At 39.5% G+C, this 21801-nt stretch overlaps 1 protein-coding gene across 5 annotated transcripts in view; it reads right to left on the minus strand.

Annotated features, from left to right (window-relative positions):
• Positions 1–7102: 7102 nt before the first annotated feature.
• The window catches only part of znf618 (zinc finger protein 618), a 31181-nt gene continuing 16482 nt past the window's right edge, over positions 7103–21801 (minus strand). The window contains exons 5-15 of one of the 5 annotated variants that reach the window (XM_074690008.1): positions 18112–18201; positions 16841–16921; positions 16325–16414; positions 15906–15995; positions 15575–15664; positions 13604–13681; positions 12698–12742; positions 12095–12172; positions 10470–10640; positions 9262–10358; positions 7103–9169 (exon numbers count right to left, since the gene is read on the minus strand). In XM_074690008.1, coding sequence (XP_074546109.1) covers positions 8642–9169; positions 9262–10358; positions 10470–10640; positions 12095–12172; positions 12698–12742; positions 13604–13681; positions 15575–15664; positions 15906–15995; positions 16325–16414; positions 16841–16921; positions 18112–18201 — 2438 coding nt within the window. In that variant the 3' untranslated portion in view covers positions 7103–8641. Of the gene's footprint in view, positions 9170–9261; positions 10359–10469; positions 10641–12094; positions 12173–12697; positions 12743–13603; positions 13682–15574; positions 15665–15866; positions 15996–16324; positions 16415–16840; positions 16922–18111; positions 18202–21801 lie in introns of all 5 variants that reach the window. The other 4 variants (XM_074690007.1, XM_074690011.1, XM_074690010.1 and 1 more) reach the window with 4 other exon arrangements.

The following is a 21801-nucleotide window of genomic DNA, read 5'->3' on the forward strand; positions in this document are numbered from 1 at the left end:
TCAATCTATGTTCCAACCCCCACAAGCCGTGAGTAGTGACTGTGTAAAACATGGACGTAGTCTCCTCAACGTCACCCGTCTGTTTCTGAAATGGGAAATGGAGCACATTGGCTATAGCGGCCATATTGGAAGGGGGAAGGGCTTTGCGTACAGCTATAGGGCACCTGTTGGTCACGTGACCTGAGCTGTTCCTCTGATTGGGCGAGCTTGCGATCTTAATATCCTCTGAACGGCCCAGTTAGAATAAAAGTCACCGCCTGTACAGTGTGTGCTGGCGGTTAAATTAGCGACTCAGACAGGAGACGTTTTTTGAACCAGGTTGTAAATAGGTTAATTTCTGTTTTGAAAACAGCCTTTTTTGGGTTGGTGTGTATGTGACTTCTGGTACTTCCTGAGCCAGCCCCAAGCGGACACTCGAGAAACAGCAGATTTTAGCACTTCCACATTGTCTTATATTCTTTGACCGGAGGTTGCCGCTTGGTAGTGATCGAAAGAACAAGATGACAAACAGAAGTCGCTGCAATGAGCTTCCTCCACAGGGTGTCTGGGCTCAGCCTTTGAAGGGCTGGGAAGGGTTTGGCGCTCGGACATCTGGAAGAGGCTTGGAGTAAAGCCGCTGCTCCTCTGTGTCGAGAGAAGGTAGATAGGGTGGTTCGGGTATCTGCCCCCTGGTCACTCCCTGGGGATGGGTTTCCGACATGCCAGCTGGAAGGAGACCCCTGGGTAGACCTAGGACACTATGGAGAGATTACATCTTTCAGCTGGCCTGGGAACAACTCAGTATCCCCCCAGAGGAGCTGGAGGGAGAGGCCAAGGACAGAGGTCGTTGGTCCCCACTAATGACATTGCTGTCACCACAGCCCAGGCCTGGATAAGCAGCGGAAAATGGAATAGAACTCATGCAATTGCAGGTAGTGTAAAATTATCTTTCAAGGAAGTTTACACAGGAGCACCCCAGGGATCATTTCTTGTTCCACTTGTCTTTGCTGCAGGGCACCCCTGGAAAAAGATGAGTTAAAAAAGGATCAAACTGACCCTGAAAGAAAGAACAGTATCATTTATGAAATTCAGTGCCTTCAGTGAAACAAAGATTTTTCAGAGTGTAGAAAAGGGAACACAGAAAAGTATATGAGCAAGAAACATGACATAAATAAGGAAGACTTCGGGGATCAGGAAACAAGCCCAGAGGATGGTAAACCAGGATGAGGGGGCCGACACCCTGGAGGGACTGAGATGACAACAGGCGGGTGTGGTTGTCCTGTTGCTTCTGTCAGGATGCTCAAACCTCTACTACATCTGTTTGTAGTCAAAACATGTCACGGAAAAAAAAAAAAAAAGAAATCCTATTCGTCAGGTCACAAGAATTTTCTTACTAGTTATCTTTTTTTGTCAATAAAAAAGAAAAAAAACACATCTTGACACAGATTTGGAGTTTATTCACACATCACATACTACAGTGAGTAATGTATTCAAGAAACACTGAACAGCGCTGCCACATATGACACAGGAACAAAAAATAAACAAACCAAAAAAACCAACACGGAACCCTTTCTTCGCCGTTATATAAAAATAGTGTTGCTACAAAAGTATAAATTAGGCTTACTAATAAGACAACTCAGATCTGAAGCTACACAGTTATCTGCTGCCAAAGTGCGATAAAAAAGACAAAAAAAGAAGAGAATCAAACACATTTTTTGCATTTTTAGCAGAGTATAAAAAGGAAGTAATGCCTGTAAAGTAGGATGAAAGCAACACCAGATTCTTAACCTGAATTGATAATACAGACTATAATTCATAGTTAAAACAGAACAGATCTCCATGTTAGCATTCGTATACCATATTTTACAATTATTATCTGAATAAGTTAAAATCCTGGAACAAAATAAAACTTACAGCTGAGTTATAACAGTATCTAAGTTGAGTTGTCTATTATATCAAAACCTTTTTGAAATGCTACTGTAGAAAAGAGAGGTATAATGTTATTGGTGTTCCCTACTGTATCTCTGAAATGAAGGCTCCCCCTTGTGGCATAAAAACAGCAGTTCTCCTGTATTTACAGAAAACATCCTCTGAAATGGATGATGTCAACCCAGAAACACCAAGCCATCACCAGCGTCGCTACTCCCACCCTCGAGGGGTTCAGATCCAGCCCAGGTTGTTTATCTGACTCCTGAAAAGAGCGATTTGAAGGTAACTCATTAACCAGTGTTTGTCTTTAGATGTAACTGAATCATGTTGACTCTTACTTTATATATCAGTAATCTTATTAAAGCATGCATATCTTAGATATAATCTCATTAAATCAAGAAGAAAAACGCTATTTCTGAGTAGAATTAAGTTGACATCAGTGTGTCAACAATGGCGTTTTGTCCCAGAGTATATTCTATTTAAAATACTTATTTAAAAACTGTAAGAAAAATCCCTTCATCAGTTCAAATGAGCATCACTGCTTCAACGGCAAACCAATGTACAGTATTTTGACTATATTTGACTAATTTGAATCAGCGCATTTCAACAGCTGATTTCCAATCTCTGAATAACACGATTACCTTCTGAGTACTGAGGTAAAACATTGGATTGGTGCTCTAAATAAATCAAATTTAAAATATATTTTACAGCAATTTCTGTTTGTACCAAAATATAAATGTGTGAGATACATTAAGTGTGAAACAGCAGTAGACAGATTGATTTCAGGTACGCAAAATCAGCACATTGACGTCTTTCTTCCCTCAGAAAAGTAACAGAAGCACTGTTCAAACCTGGATAAATGTTTCTTTTCAGAATCTCAGAGTAAAAAGAACAATTAGACATGTTTTAAAAAGCCTTGAAGAGCAACGTTAACACCCTCTGAGAATGTAATCTCTGCTGACCTCTAGTGGTTGAACTTCTCCTGGCTGCAGTGACTTACAGGTAGACACTGACATCACCACTAGGGAGAAGAGGGCACATTTCTGAGGACAGAGGAGGAACTTTGCTTCTCAGTGTGGTGTTAAGTTACATATCAAGAAGAGACAAGTGTTAAAGAACACTGAACACTGAACTGTTGATGGAGGTAAAAAGATTCTGAAGCATTTTAGACCTTTTAAAAGCTGACTAACTTCATAGTGACAGACAACAGACTGAAAAGACTCTTCACTAAGCACTTTATCTGTTCTTGGCTTTCCTTGGATGCCCTTAAATGTCCCATGTGCAGTGTACTGACTCACTACTTTCCATAACAGTGAACTGTCCCTGTAGCCCGTTTGTGTACCAACAAAAGCAGATCTGTAAGGTCAAAGATACAACAGTGAACTTCCAAGAAGAGTGTTCCCTAAACCTGGAGGGTGTACCATAAAGAGAGGTCGAAATTAGAAAGCTGGCTCGACAAAGATGAAAACACTACGTACGCCATGTATCACAAACTGGTTATGAACTTATACTTATTAAGAAGTTACATTATTCATAACTTACTTTGTCAGATAAAATTAGAAGTGATGTCGAAGGAAGAGCGACTGAACTTTAGCAGACCAACATAATTTCAGAAGTAGACCTTGGTCAAGAACTGCAGGTCTGGTACTATCCCTTCGTAAAAAATATGTGAAAACAATTTTACTATTTAAGCAAAATCACAGAACTGGTTTTATTCCATTCCCAATAAATAGGACGCCTAAGACTTAAACATAGGAAGGATGGGTATTTCAAGCCTTAATGCTGTTCGATAGCCCCTGAGGCCAAGTGCACCAGCATGGTGTACATCAAGGTGGACTCATCAACCCACCAAAAGTTAAGGCCCATGCGCTAGTTAGATAAAAGCCTTGTTTGAGTTTCGCCTGGGCGTAACTTTGAGGGCTTGTCAGGAGTCGAAAGTTTTTGTATGTTTGTTTTGTTTTTCAGTCTGCACACAACTCTACAAGTCAACATATTATACCGACTATACGGTTTTCCTCTCTTAGGTTGTGTTGTCTGTACTGTCTGAAGCTAATTTGATCAGAGGGAAGAGAATAGAAGCGCAAATGTTCACATTAACGGGCAAGGTCAAACAAGGCCCAACTAAAACCAGTCGGGCTTGGTGCCCTTGGTGCCAGATAAGAGTTCGGAGCTAGGTCCACTGTAAAGAAAAACAACTTAACAAGACAACCGCTCTAACTCTGCTCCGGTTTGCGTTTACTGCGTGCATTAATCAATAAGTCACTGCCCATTTGCTTTTTATGAGTTGTTGCATATTGATGTTATTCAACTGCACTCAACTTCAGTTTCTTTTCTTATCTCAAAGAAGTTCTTCACAGAGACTTTTGACAACGGACAGTCACTTTGCTTTTCTCTGGTTCTAGATCTCCTAGAACCACACTTTCTTCTTCGTTTTTTGTTTGCGATTGAGATCTTTCAGAGGGGCTACAGTCATCGTGAGCCAGTTGTACAACCACAACCTTTTACACAGTAAATAAATTATTTTTAAATAAGGAAAGTAGTCATTCAAACCATTTTTTAAAGATTAGATATATGATTAATAAGATAATCAAACAATGTAGACTCATCCAATCCCCTCATGTTTAGTCTCTTACCCACATTTTCCCTGTAAAGTCAGTCAACTACACCTGATGAAGTTCTAACAACCTGCAAACAGGTGAAAACGAGATAAGAGGTGGAAATATTTCAGAATATGTTCACCATCTAATAAATGCTTTCACGGTGCACGTATAGTAGATGGTTGTAACTATAACTGCACAGCTTCAAGTATATTTCTTCCTACCGCGGCTGACAGTTCAAAAGACATGCCTCATCCTCTAAACTTTATGGTACACCCCCTTGCGCAATGTGTCAAGTGTACGATATGACCGTGTTGTGGTTTTGCGCTACATAAATAAGAAGTGATTCAAAAGATGCCTGAATGTGTCTGTTAAAAGACTAAAACCTGTACTGAAGAGGAGACTGAGGCAGAAGTGTCACAAGACTGTATACTAAGTTGTAGTGGGACCTAAGTCTGAGAAACCTGTCACAATATCATGATATGTTTTTGAGAAATGATCATTTCAGACATGATATAAAGCGTCTAATGCTTGATTTTGGCGTAGAAAACAGCGGGTGCTTGTGCTTGAGTGATTTCATTGTTGCAATATTTCCTGACCGGTTGTTCAAACTAGCAGATGAATCAGAAAAAAAAAGCACGTTAGGTTAATTCAGACCTTCTCAAGGTTGAGGACTTCAGCACAATGCACTGAACTAATACCACAGGTGTCCATGTCTACATTTGACCACTAGAGGACACTGTTTCCAACCCAAGAAGTCCCTTTGATTCTACAGGAGTGAAACAGATTAAAATAAACACAAGTTTCAGAAAGATGAAAAAAGAAGGCAATTAATAATAATAATAATAATAATAATAATAATAATAATAATAATAATAATAATAATAAAAAGGCATGAGGTCAGCTCTGATTGAAGGATCTAAGGTGATCACATGACCTAAGAGACTTAAGGCCCAAAAACAGAGATGACACACTCGTACTTAACGTTTAGTACCAAGGGCAACAAACTTGTTTACAGCATAACATCCATTCATCCAAGTCATTCCGGAGGTATCGTCTCATGTAAATGTATACTACAATCCATAAAAAAATAAATAACTCCGCTTCATTCGTATGCATGTGTTGACTCAAGAGAATGTACTGGCAGAATTTGCTTCATCCTGATAAAACAATAATCTCTCAGTGATGCGTTTGCTTTGAGTCGCCTTGTTTGTTGCGAATGGCACTAACTGAGCTCGGGGTGGAACGTCTCGTAAAAGTCGCGGTTCAGTTCATATCGCAGCTTTGAGGTCACAGTTAGGTGTGTTTTTTTCAGTACAGTGAGGAAAAAGAGTTGTGGGTGCCGGCTAGGGTGCACTCATTCCTGAGAAAATCCCGTTCATTTCACAAAGAGAGAAAATAATTTACCTTTTGTAATGACCTGTAGGAGCTTTGTGAACAGTCGTTGTGGTGGATAAAGTTGGAGGATAAAGCTTATTGCCTATAAAATGGACAGTTGTAGCTTATGTGAGGAAGACAATGTATGTGATGGAAAATGAGAAAAAGAAATAACTTTCCTATGGATTAGTCACAAATGCATGCACAGTGAGAAACAGCACAAAGACTCATGCTATGAGATCAATCCTTGCTTATGAGTTAACAAACTGATGGCTAATAATATTATTCTGAGAGGGAAGCACAAGAAAAACATTTTCCGTATCAATGCAACTGAAAGAGGACTGTATGTGACATGGTGATATTCCTGAATTACCATCAAACCAGACAGACTAACAGCCTCATGGCGCCATTTCTGTGTAATTAGTGACATTAGCTGGGTTGTACCATTAAACATTAACAGAAGTTTGATTTAGTTACCCAGTGTCATGTTTGATTTCCTGTCAGAACAGCAAAGCTGAACGAAACGTCAACTGCTGACCTTTTGACTGATATCATCCTTGGGGTGTTCACTGATTGCAGTGACTAATTTATCGTGTTTGACAAATTTGTAAGCCCACCACTCAGTGTAAGGTGTTCGTTTTTCTAATTATAAAAAAAAAAAATGTGTTGTTGCTGTAAAGGTTAATCCACCAGTGTGTGTATGCTATTTAATCAAAATTATATCTTTAATACTTAAATTATTTATGTTGGTCATTACTTTTCAAATGTACTGTTTTACAATAAAAGGGGAAAAAATAAAGCAATTTTTTATTTTTTGATTGCCAAATTACAGTTTCTTTACTTTCACTCCTGAACAGAGCAATTTTATTTTATTTATTTATTTTTTACTGGCGATTATTATTTTTTATTAATTTCTTGCTTCTCAGAAAATTGCAGGTTTCTGACAGGTGAGAAAAACATTTTTTTAGCCTTCTGTAAAGTTTTATTCTTATCAAAATATAATTTACATGGAAGCTCAATAACAGCTCGGACATATTAACCTCTAAAGACCTGAGCTTTTGTCTGGTATGCCATTTTTTAGTTCTCCTTACTATATGGGATAAGTAAGACCTGATAAGTATAACTACAGTTGGTCATTGTACAGGAAGTTTGATTACTTGTGTAATGAGTTCTTTATTAGTTGTTTGTTAGCAGTGTTGGTATACTTAAATACATTTGGGTTTTTTGGGGTTTTTTTTTTTTACTAAAATGGGTGTGATGTTGTGATTCAACCAAAAGATGATGCTGGCAGTGTCCCTAAATGTGGCTAATAGGTCAAAGTTTAAAAAAATGAAGTATCATGGGCGTGAGAGGCAGAAATGTAATGTCCACATTTGTGGACGCTGGGTCTTAAGAGGTTAATGTTATTTTCAAATTTAACTGCTTTTCTTATGATTTGTGAATTACAAAAATAATCATTCCTCAAAAAAAGGGTTTTTGTTGAGCTATTTCACAAAACACTTTTTTCCTTGTTTGTGATCTAACAGATTTCGAAAAGGCTTCCAAATCAGTTAATTCTACCAAAAATAATCTTTCTTTAAGCTAAAATAACAATAAAATTGAGATTATTGTGTTTATTTGTTGAACTAAATTTTGTTCCAATCAAATTTAGGGTAATTAAGGCCTGAATGACTTTCACAATGTAACGCAATGTTTTTTGTTACTTGTTTTGAGAAGATTAATTTGAGTCCGAGGCCAAGATGGGAGAATTAATAACGACAGAAATTAAGCAACAAGAGCAAAATTGGCTTATTTGGCTCAGTTATTTTCATTGGGTGCCAAAAGCTTTGGTGGTACATTCATAGCTAAAAACAAATTGTAAAAAAATAAACCCAAAGCTTGATGGTTTTCACAATCTGACTTGATGTAACTGGCCCTTCTGTGCAAATCTGTCTGATTTGCATATCTAGCAGCTAAAGACCCTTTTAAGTTCAATTCAGACAGAAAATAAAAACGCTATTGGGTTTATTTTTTTCTCCTCATGATTTCTAACATCAACAGAAAGGGAAAGATCATACGATCTTTAATCTTTTATCAGCCGCTTTGAATGCATGCAGAGCAGCGCATGCAAATGATGCACAGCTACATATTTAGGCCACTGAAGCAGGCATCCAGTTGGATGGGATGAAAACGTGAAAGCGGTGCTTGTGAGTAAATCATAAACCTGGTTTAGTTCATTGTCAGAGGTGCACTGGCAGTGAGGATTCACCACTTGAAGTTTTTGTCGTACTCCAACTGAAACAATACTTTCCTAACTTCCTGTATCCTTTCAGAGGTTTATGACGGTCGTTTCAAGCAGTGAAAGCTGACTTTACCTGAATATGTTGCCATCCAGAGAGAATAACAGCATTAGAGCCTTTAGGCTGGAGTAATTCAAACTACAGGCTGTGATATGACTGAAGCTGATCCTGCGTTTGTGTGCATCCCCAAACTGTGGGAGGCAAACAAACAGGACAATTTGAGATTAACCGTTCCACCCCTACTTTTTTCCATAATATTTCACAACAGTCCTTTCTCCGTAGAAAACATGGAATAAGCCGTGTTGTTTTATGGGTGATTGAGACCTGTACAACGTGAGTTTCCTGTAAGTATTTGTCTTGAGAAGTATATTAGTTTCCAAACACAGTTAAGTTTACAGTAAGTCTAACCCTACGGTATATAAATAAAAGTCCTCAGTCATTGGTTGGAGGTGAAGGTTTGGTTGGTTAGGGTTGGTTTTTCTAGCCCATATTGGAGCGCAGGAAAATAAGCTTGTTCATCTCTTCAGCGGTTACCTGCTGCCTCCTCTTCATCGCCAGACTCTGCTCGCACACAGTCACACATTCACTGCGGATGCCCACAGCAGGCACGGCGAGCAGCCACAGAGCCAAGCGAGACAACTTGGGAAACTTGTCCCCGACAGCTGAGCTCCAGTACTGGAAGAGGTCAGGTGTGCCTTGGAGAAGAGGTTCAGCCAGGTATTGGAAAATCTCTTGCCTGACTTGGCCAGAACCGTCAGAGTTTCCCCTTGAGGTGCTGCCGTTGTTTCCTCCTCCTCCCTCTATGCGGCTGATTTTGGGGGTTGGTGGGCCATCAGTGTCTCGCTCTTCGCCACCTGAGCCGCCTCCGCCACCGGACAATCCTCCATCTCTGTTTTCAGCGGCCATTTCACAAGCGCGGGAAATGATGTCTTCATGCTGGTAGGCTGGCACAGAGCGCAGCTTGAGTTGTGGGTCCAGCACCATAGCAACTTGATGAGCTCGCTCAACCTGAAATCAGAAAAACATTTTACCTTCCTTCATTTTAATGTTACCATTACTGAAAGTAGATTTTATACTGGTACCATAAAAAGCTTCTGTACCTTAAAATTTTCCTTGAGTGCTTCCAGAAAGTAGTGGCACAGTTTGCTAGCTGTTCCGGTTCCAGCCTCTCCAGCCTTTGATGTGAAAAACTTCTCCAGGCGTAGGTAGACAGGTAACACCTGCTGTAAGGTGGGTCTCCTCTGGCTGCTCAGCTCCAGAGCTGCCAGACGCAGAGGAGACAGCAGACAGGCCAGCGTACCAAGCAGATGCTTGTTGAGACCTTGGAGGATCGGAGCTGTTGCCTTACTGCGTCCATACGCTTCACAAATGTGCTCAAAGTGGGCATGGACTTGCAGGAGAGCTTCGGCCATGCGGTCCCAGCATGGCGGGGTTGGGCATTGTGCTGCACTGCTCTGTGTACCTTCCTCTGTTGTGCTTGTTGACATGTTGGTGAACTGTTCCTCACGAAGAGCCAGCGATGAGGAAGAGGCGATGTCTCGGCATGTGGAGAGAAGCTCGGCTAATTCGTGAAGACCTCGAGCCTGAAGGCTGCGTTTCCCGAGAACAGCCTGGACGACAGCGCCGAGAGAACACCCGGCGCATCTCAAGCATATTCTCCCACGCCCTCCACTGAGAGGTGAACCCGCAAACCCTGCTGCCCACACTTTGGGCTCTGAGACGTACACAGTGCGGATGTCTGACATCACAAACTCAGACAGCACATTCTGCACCCAGTGGTGAACCTGCTCGGGCCCCTCCCTCAGCTCGGCCTCCCTCACACCAAGCACGTAACGCTTCAGTCTGGACCCCTCCACCTGGTAGGCTGTAAGAACGTAGCACGCATCAGGACCTGAGGTCTGGGAGTGGCAGGTGACAGCGATGCCCAGAGAAGCGTTGGAGCCCAGAGCACAGGTAACTTTGACTTTGACTTGATTGTACATGCGGGGCAGCTGGCGCAGCGCCAAGGTGCTCATGTTGCCAAAAGCATCGCGGGTTGAGTAGGCTCCATGACGAGCACCTGTATCCACCAGGGTCTGAGCCAGCTTCAGGAAATCCTTGCTGTTGAGCACGTTGAGCATGCTAAGGTCTGCACACATTACCCGTAAGAGACGCTCGGCCACCTGCTGACGCTCCTTCTCAGGTAGCCCGTTATTCTCTGTTGGCACAGACAGCAAAAGAATTTAAACAACGTGACTAAATCTTCTTTTTTTTAAAAAAAAGGAGATGGAACTTATAAATACTATAACATTTTGAAAAATCTGCTTACGGCTGACAGTGTGATTTCTCTGGGTGATACTTTGAGGTTGGATTTGTAGTTTAACTGAGGGATGGGCCGGGGCCGGGGCCTGAGTCTGAGAACCTCTCCACAGTGGCTCTTGAGGACCAGAGACAGAGGAGGTTTTAGGAGAGTCGCCTTTGGTGTGGTTCTCATTGTCAGCTTGGGTGAAAAAAAAGAGAAAGAAGGAGAAAATACCAAATAGTTAATAGGGAAAAAAGTGTTTTGAGTAAAGAAAATGTGAAGAAAAAAACAAGAACTTAAAAGGTAATGAAACACTACTCAAACTGCCTGAATCTGCCTTTTATAAATAACTGATTTTAAACTAACCATGCAAATTAAAGGCACTGTGAGGATTACCCAGATTTGTATACTTTTTTACAGTTTAAAGACTCTGTCTCCCATGAGCACCTTTACCCAAGGTGGGCATTTGTTTCAGAAGCAAATGAATGGAGAGCATATCCTCTTTTTAGCACCACTTTCTTTGTTGAAGTCAACTTTTTGCAAGATGCAAAGCGACAAAGCTTAGCCTGTGTTTTCCTACGCTCTGTCACTCTCCTGTTTTGCTGTCTTCTGTCCCTTTTTTGACAGTTCAGCTCCAGTGTCCAGCATTGCCACAAAACAAATCCAAGAGATTGTTTTCTTTAAGAAAAAGGACAGATCTTGCTTCTTAGGGCTAAACTCTGCTGGCTGGGGTAGTGTCATGGTTGGGACTTTTGATTTATGTGACATAAATGGGTTTTGGCGCTGATCATCTTTTTTAAAACTGTGGATTATGAACAGGCAAATACATGAAAGTCAGAATATTTCAAGATTACTCATAAAGTCCTCACAGCAACTTTAACAAGTTAAAAGTGAGTATATTAGCATTGCTGTGGCCAGAACAACCACATTTAGCCCATTTAGCCCAGATGAAACATTAATGTGCTTTTACCGTTAAGGCCGGATGTGACATGTAGGTAATTTCAGGTAATTTCAAAGTTAGAATTGGTTTTTACTCCACATAGCATCTGGTCTGAAAAGTGATAGACGCGCATGTGTAGCATCCAGCCTTGAAGGTAAATACATGTAAATGTTGTACCCAGTCTAAATGGGCTGAGACTCCAAGGTGATGACTGTGGAAATCTAACTACATACATGGATAAATTGAAAGATAAAAAGCTGCACATGAAAACATTTTGTGGTTACACTTTCTCAGAGACGGGTATTTGCTTGTTCTCCTTGCTGAAACAATGTTTGTTTGTATACTGGTATGATTTTGTCATGACTTTCAGCTATGGTTGCATGAAATTGGAATTGGTGTTTTTATGGCATTTCCTTTCAAACTTAACAGGTGACAGTACACCTACTGAGCACGTAAGATTACATGTATGATGCACTGAAAACTGTAACCAGCAGCCTCAGAACCAGATCTCCAACAACCAACATTTGGTGGTTTTTTTTTTTCATAGTTCTTTAAACTCTAAATACATGTGCTGTGTTGTATGAAATAAATATGCTTCTGTCTCAATTGGGATTAAAAAGACTTCCACGTGCATTGCAGCCACCCCTTGGTGTGTTCACATCCTGCTTTAATCTTTGCTGAGCTCAACATGCAGTAGTAGTCGTGGACTCACCAGCGTGGGACTGCATGTGCTCCAGCAGGTTGTTGTAGAACTGGAACTGGATGCCACAGGCACCACAAGTGTAGGGTTCTAAAAAATCACAAGGCCCAGAAGAGTGTTGACTCTTTGTCAGAGCAGAAAATATATATACACTGTGCATCTTTACACCTACTGGCGTCTGGTAACCCTAAATTGCTACATCAGTTGAAAGTCACTTTCACCAATTCCACCAGTTTCTCTGTGATTTGTGTTTCCTAAATTTTTTGTGTTACTGCAACCATGGCCTGGATGCTGAAGGCGCCAACTGTGTCATAACAATCCTGGTATGAATCTGATCCAGGGACTTTGTAAATTACAGGATTCCCTCCAACAAAGACGGAAAAGAATAAAAAAAACTGATCGTTACATCACAAGACATTCAAAGAAGTGCTGCAGCTTCTCTAAGTCTGCTTTCCATGAGACAGTATGACAAAGTAAAAAGTAGAAAATCTAAAGTATTTTAAAGAGAAACTACTTGCACTAAATTGTGATAGATTAAAAAAATAAAAAAGGTAAAATGAGAAGGGAACAGCATGCATATTTTTTGTTCTGACAGGTAGGTGGGGTTGGTCTTACTTTGGGCTGTGACGAAGGTGCTGGCCACCAGAGGGCTCGGAGTTCCTGAGGACAAGAGGATAATGGGGGCGTTAAATCTGCAGGCACTGTTGGCCTTTCTCTTTTTCTCCTTTCTCTCCTTTTTGTCTCTTGTTTCAAACATGTACTGTCCTTGATTTGGCACCAAAACATTATGAGATTGAAGCATCTCAGTCTCAAAATCGTCATTACATTCTGAGATATTCTGGACTAAAAAAACAATTGAGGTTAGGCCTGAAAATATTTACATCCTTTAGGTGGTATTTTTAGGAGTTAGTGTGGTTTGTTTGTGCAGAAAAGCCAAAAAAGGAAATTCACAGCACACAATCATCAGATTGTGATTCAAATGAGGCAAATCAAGAGCACAGAAATACATTCCCTTCACCTTTAATCTCAGCCTACTTCAAACCAGTATGATTGTCAAAGACAAAAGGACACAAACAGAAAACTTAAAGATTTGGAACTTAAGCAGATTGTTTTTTTTTGCTCATGTAGGACAGCAGAACTTACAGTACAAGCCTGCTGAAGGAAATGTGTTTTCAGGCTCTTTAATTGCAAGTCTATTTTTGGGTCAGAGCTTTGATTTGTAGCAGCTGTTATCAGAGCCAAAGGTGATCCAACATGTTATTCAACAAGGTCTCTGTTTTCAGGCTCTGAGTATGGGCTGGAATAATAATAATAATGGAGCTCTCAGAGTAGAGCTTTATATAGTGACAGTTGATGTAAGGTAGGTCACATAAACCTTTTTACATCCTCTACTCCCCCCTCCATCTCCATCTCCATTTCCAGCCCGAGAAACTGGAAATACTTTTCACGGTTCGTGCAGAAACGATACATTTCCTCACAAGTGCACAAATGACCACATTAAGTAAGTGACTCAGTGCTCACCGCTTGAGTTCTGCGAGCTGTTTGTGTCAACCAGACTAGACTGAATTGCATTTTGCAGCTTCCGCCTGAATGGACTGTCTGAAAGTGAAAACACCAGAGAAACAATCAGTGACAAGTTAATGGAAAGTGATGTTTATAATTTGGAGATGCGACCCCACACAACAGAGAAGACGGAGCAGAAACCGAGACATGCAAGTTATTAATCTTAACTAGTTTGGAGCGTGCAAATCAATCCAGCTAACAGCCATGACAAAAGGATCCGAATGTTCGTATTACATTTAAATATGGGTTTAATTCCTCCTCTTCATTCCATCTTTTTGACCCACTTCTACCATGTGAGTGTGCCACGCTTTAAATAGTTCTTTATGGCAGAGCTCTTCTTAGCAGAAAGATAGAGGGGGGTGTCATGAACTACAAAATATAGAACCAGTTTGGGAGAAAAAATGATCTAGGACAGCTGAAAAACTTTTCATGAAGCAGTGAAGGGGTAAAAAAATGCATGTAGAACAGTAATTGTTCAAAATGTATCTTTATTTTAAAAAGTATCTTTAAGTTCAATTTGACCAGAAAAAACATTCTTATCAAACCCAGAATTTGTGTATCTCTACCAAAACTAAACTCAAAAGGATTATAAACAAGAATTTAAATGTCACCCATGCTTAATAGTTTCCAGCACCGTTGCCACAAATACAGCGACAAGGTGACCCAGAACCTTTAACTCAATCTCTTGTGGTTCACTTAAATCCTGTTTCCACTCTCTCAGTGTAGCACACTTCAGTCACAGTGAGCTATGCTCTTATAAATTTCCAATACGCCCTAACAGCAGGTCTAGTAAATTACCGTGGCCCTCCTTGCCCTCAAACCTTTCTGTGTCGGTATCATTGTTAACATAGAGGCAGCTGCTCAGCAGACATCCAGAGTGAAACCAACGTTTTAAGAAAAGAGGTTATTTAACAGTTTCTAATGATGTTTAATCATCAATCTAGGATCATTTTCTCCTGACTTCTTTGAAACAGTATAAAACTTCTTCATTTTGAAACCATGATTAACTCAAAGTATTACGTTCCAAATTAAAAAATGAAAGGTATTTTAATTTGATCTTTTAATACGTTAAACTGCAGGAAGAGGCTAAGGAAACAAACCACTTTAAACATAGCACATAAAAGTTAAAAAAATTGAGTTTGGTGGATTATTTCTTTGCTGTAACAATGCTTCTTGGCAATAAATCTTATACTGTTGGAAATGGTGTTTATTTCACTCTAAATGGTGCAATATTTGTAAGGAACATACATTTGAAGGATCAGCAACAGAGCGGACTGTATAGGTTGTGCTGATTAAATTTCTTCCAGATCTTCTCGGCCAATGCCCAACAGCCTCAGTTCCTAATCGCTGACAGGTTCAGGTGTCTTCTTCTTTAAGGCCTGTCTCTAACATCCTCCCTTGTGTGGAACTTGTCCTTTACTTTGGAGATGGTACCAAGGACTCACTTGAAACAGCGCAAGGTTGCTACATACAGATCAGTCTAACTTGGCGTGGTAATTCTTAAAGCAGACACAAAGTGACCACTGTGGCAGCGCACATGCTCACAGGTGCTTCCAATGAGGCACCAGAAGCTCAAAACAAGAGTCAATAGCAAAATCACATTAAGCTGTTCAGCACTGGCCGAGAGAATTGGCAAAATTTTCATGCTGCAACCAACATACTAAGCTCTGCTGCTCATCACATCAAATGCTTGTTCCTTGCAAATGTGGCGCCATTTAAAAGGGAATTTCGCAAAGTAACTACAAATAAAGGTTTTTCAACAAGATAAGATTAAGTGTCCAGAAGCGATGTCACAACAAAGAAATAATCTACCAAATAAAAGTTTCTCTACTTTTGTGCTAAATTCAGATTACGAAGTATCAGCTCAATCACCTCAACCTGTGAAAAAAAAAAAAGAAAGAAAAATCAGACAAAAGAAACTGTGCTTACTTTTTATCTTAGCAGCTGGGCTGTGGCCAAATTTACTCATATCAATGCCTCCGCATTCAGGTACCCGTGATGCCTTCAAATCAAAGGAGCCTACACATCAAAGACACATTTACAGAGTCAGTTAAATCTCAGAGCTTTGCCTTAAACCAGTGACTTCAGAAGTGGAAATACAGATTTTATCCTTACAAAGACGTGAAAACACCAAAACAGAATCCTAAAAGCTGATATGTGTGTATGAGATTGAATCTTTGTGCAAAGAAAATGAGTGAAGAGGGAACTCTTAAAATCTTACATTTCAATAAACCGGGTATTGCGGATAACTGAGGCTCACCCAGTGGTGTGTGAAGAGCAACATGCTCCTGGTAAGGGTTGAAGTACTTGTACTGCTTCCCACAGTACTCGCAAATGTAGCTCCCCGTTTCTGCAGACAAGAGGACACACATTCAAACCTATGATTACAGTTACATCCATGATGTCATAAAAACCTGACATTTCAATTTAGATCCAATTAGATGTTAAAAAAATGATTATTTGGTTAATTATTTCTCATTTCATCAGAAGCAGAAAAGAGGAGGTGGAAAAGAGGAAGGAGCTAGAGATTCTGGTGTTTTCCAAACAATTCAGAAAGTTTACGTTTAGCAGTGCCTCAGTATCAGAAATCCAAAGTCTCCCTGCATAGTGCATTGAGGTTCATAATAACCCCCCAATCAATAGGAGTCATTAGTGCAGTGACAAGTGCAGGCTTCCCACCTGCGAACACTGCCAATTGTGTTTGAAGGGACACCCGCTGCCGTCGGTAGAACCCACGGTCTCTGCAGAGGTGGGCGAGTGCTTTTTCCCCTGCGAAGGAGGACTTTTGGACTCATGTTCTGAAACCTTTCCAGTGTGGAGTTAGCTCATATGCTTAGTGTATTTTTTACTTTAAGGATCATAACCATGACTTAGAGTCATTCACTACTGAGTGTGTCCAATGGTCGGACAAAAGCGACCTGGCTTGACTTAACGCCGACACAGGTGGACCACAGACTGTCCGCCTGTGTGACATGTTAAGAATAATCCAAGGGATTATGAAGGCAGCTACAACCTATTTTAGAATGTTAATACCAAGCAGGCAAATGTCAAAATATTTCCTTAAAAATAAAACAACACAAGCGTGAGAAAATTATGTGTCAGTGTGCAAAAATCCCAATTTTTGGCTCTTTAATTATTTCCAATTGCACTGAATACCTGTGTTAGCAACTACAGAAGTGCATCAAACAGTCTTACTTGGTCCGATTTTCTGGTAGGGTTCAACAGGCTCCTCCTCTTTAAGGCCATCCACAGGTAACACTACCTGTTCGTATGGGTCTAAGAAGGTCAGGGCAGAAGGTAGAAAGAGGAGAGTCATTTGCCTGTCAGTGAAACCTTGAACCTTTCATGTTGATTTTGACTTTGATGGCATTTAAAGGTCTGCAAAACACTGAGAGCTGTGTAACGATAAGAAACAACCTTGACGAAAATTTCTTCACTTATAAAGTTAATTTGAAACACACAGTGGGGCAAAAAAGTATGAAGTCAGCCACTAATTCTTCAAGTTCTCAAATTTAGAAAGATGAGAGAGGTATGTTATTTTCATCAGAGGTACACTTCAACTACAAGAGACAAAATGAGAAAAAAAATCCAGGAAATTACATTGTAGAATTTTTTAAGAATTTATTTGTAAATTATGGTGTAAAATAAGTATTTGTTTATCCACAAACAAGCAAGATTTCTGGCTCTCACAGACCTGTAACTCCATCCTGTTCTATATTCTATTTTACTCTATTTTACATTATGTTAAGGTTTAGTCTCCCTCGACTTTGGAGAGACCTGCCCAAGGACACGAGGCCTGATTAATCAGTTTCATCTTTTAAATCTTTCTCTCTCTTTGTCTTTACTTTTCTTTTCTAAGAATTTTATGTGTTCGGTTCACAAAAGTGTTGTAAAAAATGAAGCAAAAAAACAAATGTTTTTAAAGGTTCTTTACAAAGAAAGTTATTATCGTTAGTCATTACTTTGGAGCTAAGGTTTTATATTATCACCAGCAGCGACCTTGACACTTGTCTTGATAAATGTGTTGTTGTTACTTTGTAAAATGTTAAATAAAAAGAATAAAAATTACTTTTACATAATAAGAGATCAAAAGATGTCTTTAACCAGCACCAATGAGCTTTATCTACATGAAAAAATAACAGTTTGAATTTCAAAGGACATCTTAAATCAGGACCAGCCTGAACTTTTAGGAGAAGACAGACTGTTCCTGAAACAATGAAGCCAATAAAAGCCTAAAAGAAAAAGTATTAACTATTCTCCCAGTCTGTTTTTTATGCACATCTGGGGTCCTGACTTTTTTACACTACAAGGTTTTTGTTGCTCCTGCACAAAATAGAAATTCTGCAGTGAGAGGGAAGTGAAAAATGGGAAGCTCACTCACACAGTCCATGACTCTCCAGTTCATGGCATTAAGTTTCAAAGGGGGAAAAAGTGTCGCGCAAAATTTCAGAGTACTTTAGGCTTACCATCCACTGCATGCAGGTCACGATGCTCCTGGAAGCAGCTGTAGTATTTATACTTCTTGCCACAGATGTCACAGGAGTATCGGAAGCTACCTGCAGAGCAAGAGATGAAAGAGGGACCAGCATTGTTTATCTGTGGCTGATACACAAGGAGGCAGGTAGAGCTACCAGCACTGAAGAGCAGTGAAATCTGGATTGCTGTGTGAAGAATTCTGCTGAATAGTGCCGCAGAAACAGTGGTATGAAAGAACCACGATACATGAACAAACACAGTGAGATTAAAATGCATAGGAATGGATTGGATTGTGACAGAGGGAGCTTTATGAGATCAGATAAATGAGACAAACAGGCTGATGAATCCCTTAGAGAGCTGGGAGAAGTGGGAGTAATGATTTAATTTCTTCTTGAATTAAGTGTGGTAGAAAAAAAAAAAGAAAGAAAAGTACACAGAAACTAAAGAATATGTATGCCAAACAAGTTAAATGTAAATATGTTAAAAGCTGCAATTTGTCTTCAATCTCTTTGAAATAAAGAGTTTTATAGGAGAGTGAAAGGAAACCAAAACTGCAGACTACATTTTCTGCTTCTGCTAGTTTTGTTGCAATGGGAGGAAATGCGCAAGCAGGTAACTTTCAACCTGGTCTCAACCCAACAAACATATGATAGCACACATTCCTGCTTTATTACCGTGTAATGACATGTTAATAACCTGCATTTCTTCTGTAACCTGGCAACCAAAATAACGAAAGGGATAACGTTCAAGGAGTAGTAAAATCCTCTATTTCAGTATTATACATTACTGTGACACAACCTGTAATGATTTGAATACATGATTTGTTAGTCAAACATTTTGTTCTGCGTCAAATTTGAGCATCTCAGGTGCTGGAAACAACACAGCTCTGCCAAATCCCTTCTATTTTTTGTCCCAACACCCACAAAGTCAAGACTACAGAAATTTTATTCAAGCAGGGCCCCCAAAATACTCTCTGCAAACTCCAAAACTCCTCCACAACACCACAACGTGTGTTTTCCTGTGCTGTTTCAGAGTTCTCCTGTGGCGAGGAATATTTTGCGAATCAAAGCAACTAGAAAACCAGGTTGATTTTGTTGTGGCTTAATTTTCTTTCGAAGGTTGACTTTTTTTCAAAGGAGGCTATTGATTTTGTCAGGTGTTTCTGAAATGTTTTCTGAAATGTTACACCCCTTTGCAACCCTATTATACACTAAGATAAGATAAGCCTCCTATTATCTCAGGTGACAACATTTTCATTTTCTCATTTTGGCACCATCATCACTAGTTTATTTCTGCTTGGTTATTTTCTATAGTTTTATGTAATTTTATACTTGGTCCAGTTTGCCTGTCCTTTGGGGATTTTACTGAAAATTGAATTTTTGTGGTTTTAACTTACTTTATGTTTTTTTTTTGTTTTCTTTTTGTTACCCTGACATGCTGAAAAACATGTTCCATTTTTGTACTGAATTAAAAAGAAAACTAGAAAAGCACTCAGAGAGCACAAACCTCCACCAAGCATACTGTGATTGTCACTCAACACTTTAGTCCTACTTTAATGTTATACCACCTTTCAGCAAACTGTCTGTTACAATTTGGTGTTAGTTGCAGGTTTGTTCGATAATTTGTTACCTGACAGTGTTGAAAAATATGATGACCCAGTACATATTTCATATTCCATATTTTAGTATCCAGAATATTGCCGGGATCTGGATCATACTTTTAAATTTGTCAGAAATGATGGTGATCTTGTCTTTTGTTGTTTTGCAAAGCAATCAGACATTTATGGTTTAGTTATACACGTATGGTGAAAACAGCTCTATCTCATAATGATAAAGAATCCTTTGAAAAAATCCTGGATCCAGATGACGATCCAGATCACCTCCAAAATGTAATCACTTCTTTCTTATCCCATTTTGAACATTTCCTGAATTTTTTTTGAAGATCCATTTGTAACTTTTTTTTACAATCTGCCTCTGTTTTATTTTTAGTGAGTGACATATTTGTTTGACTTCTTGGACCTCTCATGGATAGATTATGTTGATATTACATTTTTAAATTGGCCTGCCAGTCATTATCAAGAGGAAAGTCTAAATATGTCCCATCAACCAAAACTGCGTTACAGCATGTTCCCTCCTCTTAAGAATTTAATCTATCAGCATTTTGCCAAGCCGTCTCTGTGGCCTACTTATCACACTGTCACAGCTTTTCTGGTCAAAAAGTTTGTCCTTACTAAACAAAACAGAAAAAAATGTATGTTGTTAAAGGGGTTACTTTCTGTTTTTCTTTCCTTCCTGCTATGTTGATACTGCTGCTTTTAAGCGATGTGCCCATTCATGTAATGATTGCTGGGTGTGAGTGTAGGACGCATTATAAATAACTCTCAAGTACTACTCTGAGGTAGGAGTATTTTTAGTCCTAATCAAACTTTCACAGTGATTTCTGGGAGTGATTTTTAAGATGTCTGATAAATACAGGCCGCTAAAATGTTGGAGCAACATTCCTAAAACCTGCAAACAGCCACTTATCTTTACAACAGCTCAGGGTTAACCTTAGTCTAAGTGGTGTTGCTGACAATGAGGATCCAGTGTGTGACATTTTTAGGCTGTGAGGACATGAAGATTGGCCCTGCTGGGAAAATTCAGTTAAAGTGTAACCAAGTCGATTTTATCAGCAAAATATCTTCTGGATAATTAGAACATTGTGTCCAGAAATGTTGTGCAAGAAATGTTAGGGTAAAGTTGGATGTTGCTTCACTGGCATTTAATAATAGGATGTCACCTATGGGAGACAGATATAATGAAGGAACAAAACTGATGGGAGAGACAGAGGACAGACCAAGTAAATAATACAGCTATAAGCTTGCTGAGTCACATAAAGGCAGATCTTCTGGAAGCCAAGAAATATATGGTATTGAGACATATACCAAGGTTGGAATAAAATATTAATATGGAGGCCAATTTTGTGCATTTTGGAGCTAGAGAGACATCTTTTCTCTGAGAGGAAAACAGGCTCAGGCGCCATTTCCATACAGCCCCTAACTTTCATTTTACAATGTTTTAATTAAAGCATTGAAATTTATCATATTCTTAATCATGTGTACATTTTCATTTTCTTTCAAGTGCACAAACAAAATCAAAGCATTTCTAGTAACGTCTCAAAAAACTACATTTGGACTGTGCACAGGCTGCTTATGGAAAACTAAAGCTCTGTACTTTCTGCAGAAACTCAAGAACTCTCACAGCTGATGTGTTGAAACAAATGTTTTTCTCATGATGTGAAAATGTGGTTCATGGACATCCAGAGTTCAAAAAACACATCAGAGGACACAGGGCTAGCTTAAAGACAGAAGAGAAAAAATAGTGCATAAAATTGTTTAGATTGCAGGATAAGAAATATGGTGCTATAAATGATTCTTAAAAAAAAAATGAGATGAAATCCAGATCCTGATCCTGCCATAAAAACATTTTGACATATTTTTCACATATCGCCCCCTACTGGAAAACATTTTTGATGAGAAGAGGCACAGTTGGCTGATGTTTACGCAGCACGTGACACTACAGAAAACTGACCACTTATCATCCAGTACCAAAAGATGACTAAGGGACAGGTGAGGTTTTATTTTTTATGTCTGTGATGATGGCACCAGGATGTTTGACGACATTTAGTGACTGAATTTTTCA

This window comes from Halichoeres trimaculatus, unplaced genomic scaffold (genome assembly GCF_033239565.1).
Source record: "Halichoeres trimaculatus isolate MK-OKI-2021-1 unplaced genomic scaffold, fHalTri1.1 fHalTri1_scaffold_16, whole genome shotgun sequence".
NCBI lineage: Eukaryota > Metazoa > Chordata > Actinopteri > Labriformes > Labridae > Halichoeres > Halichoeres trimaculatus.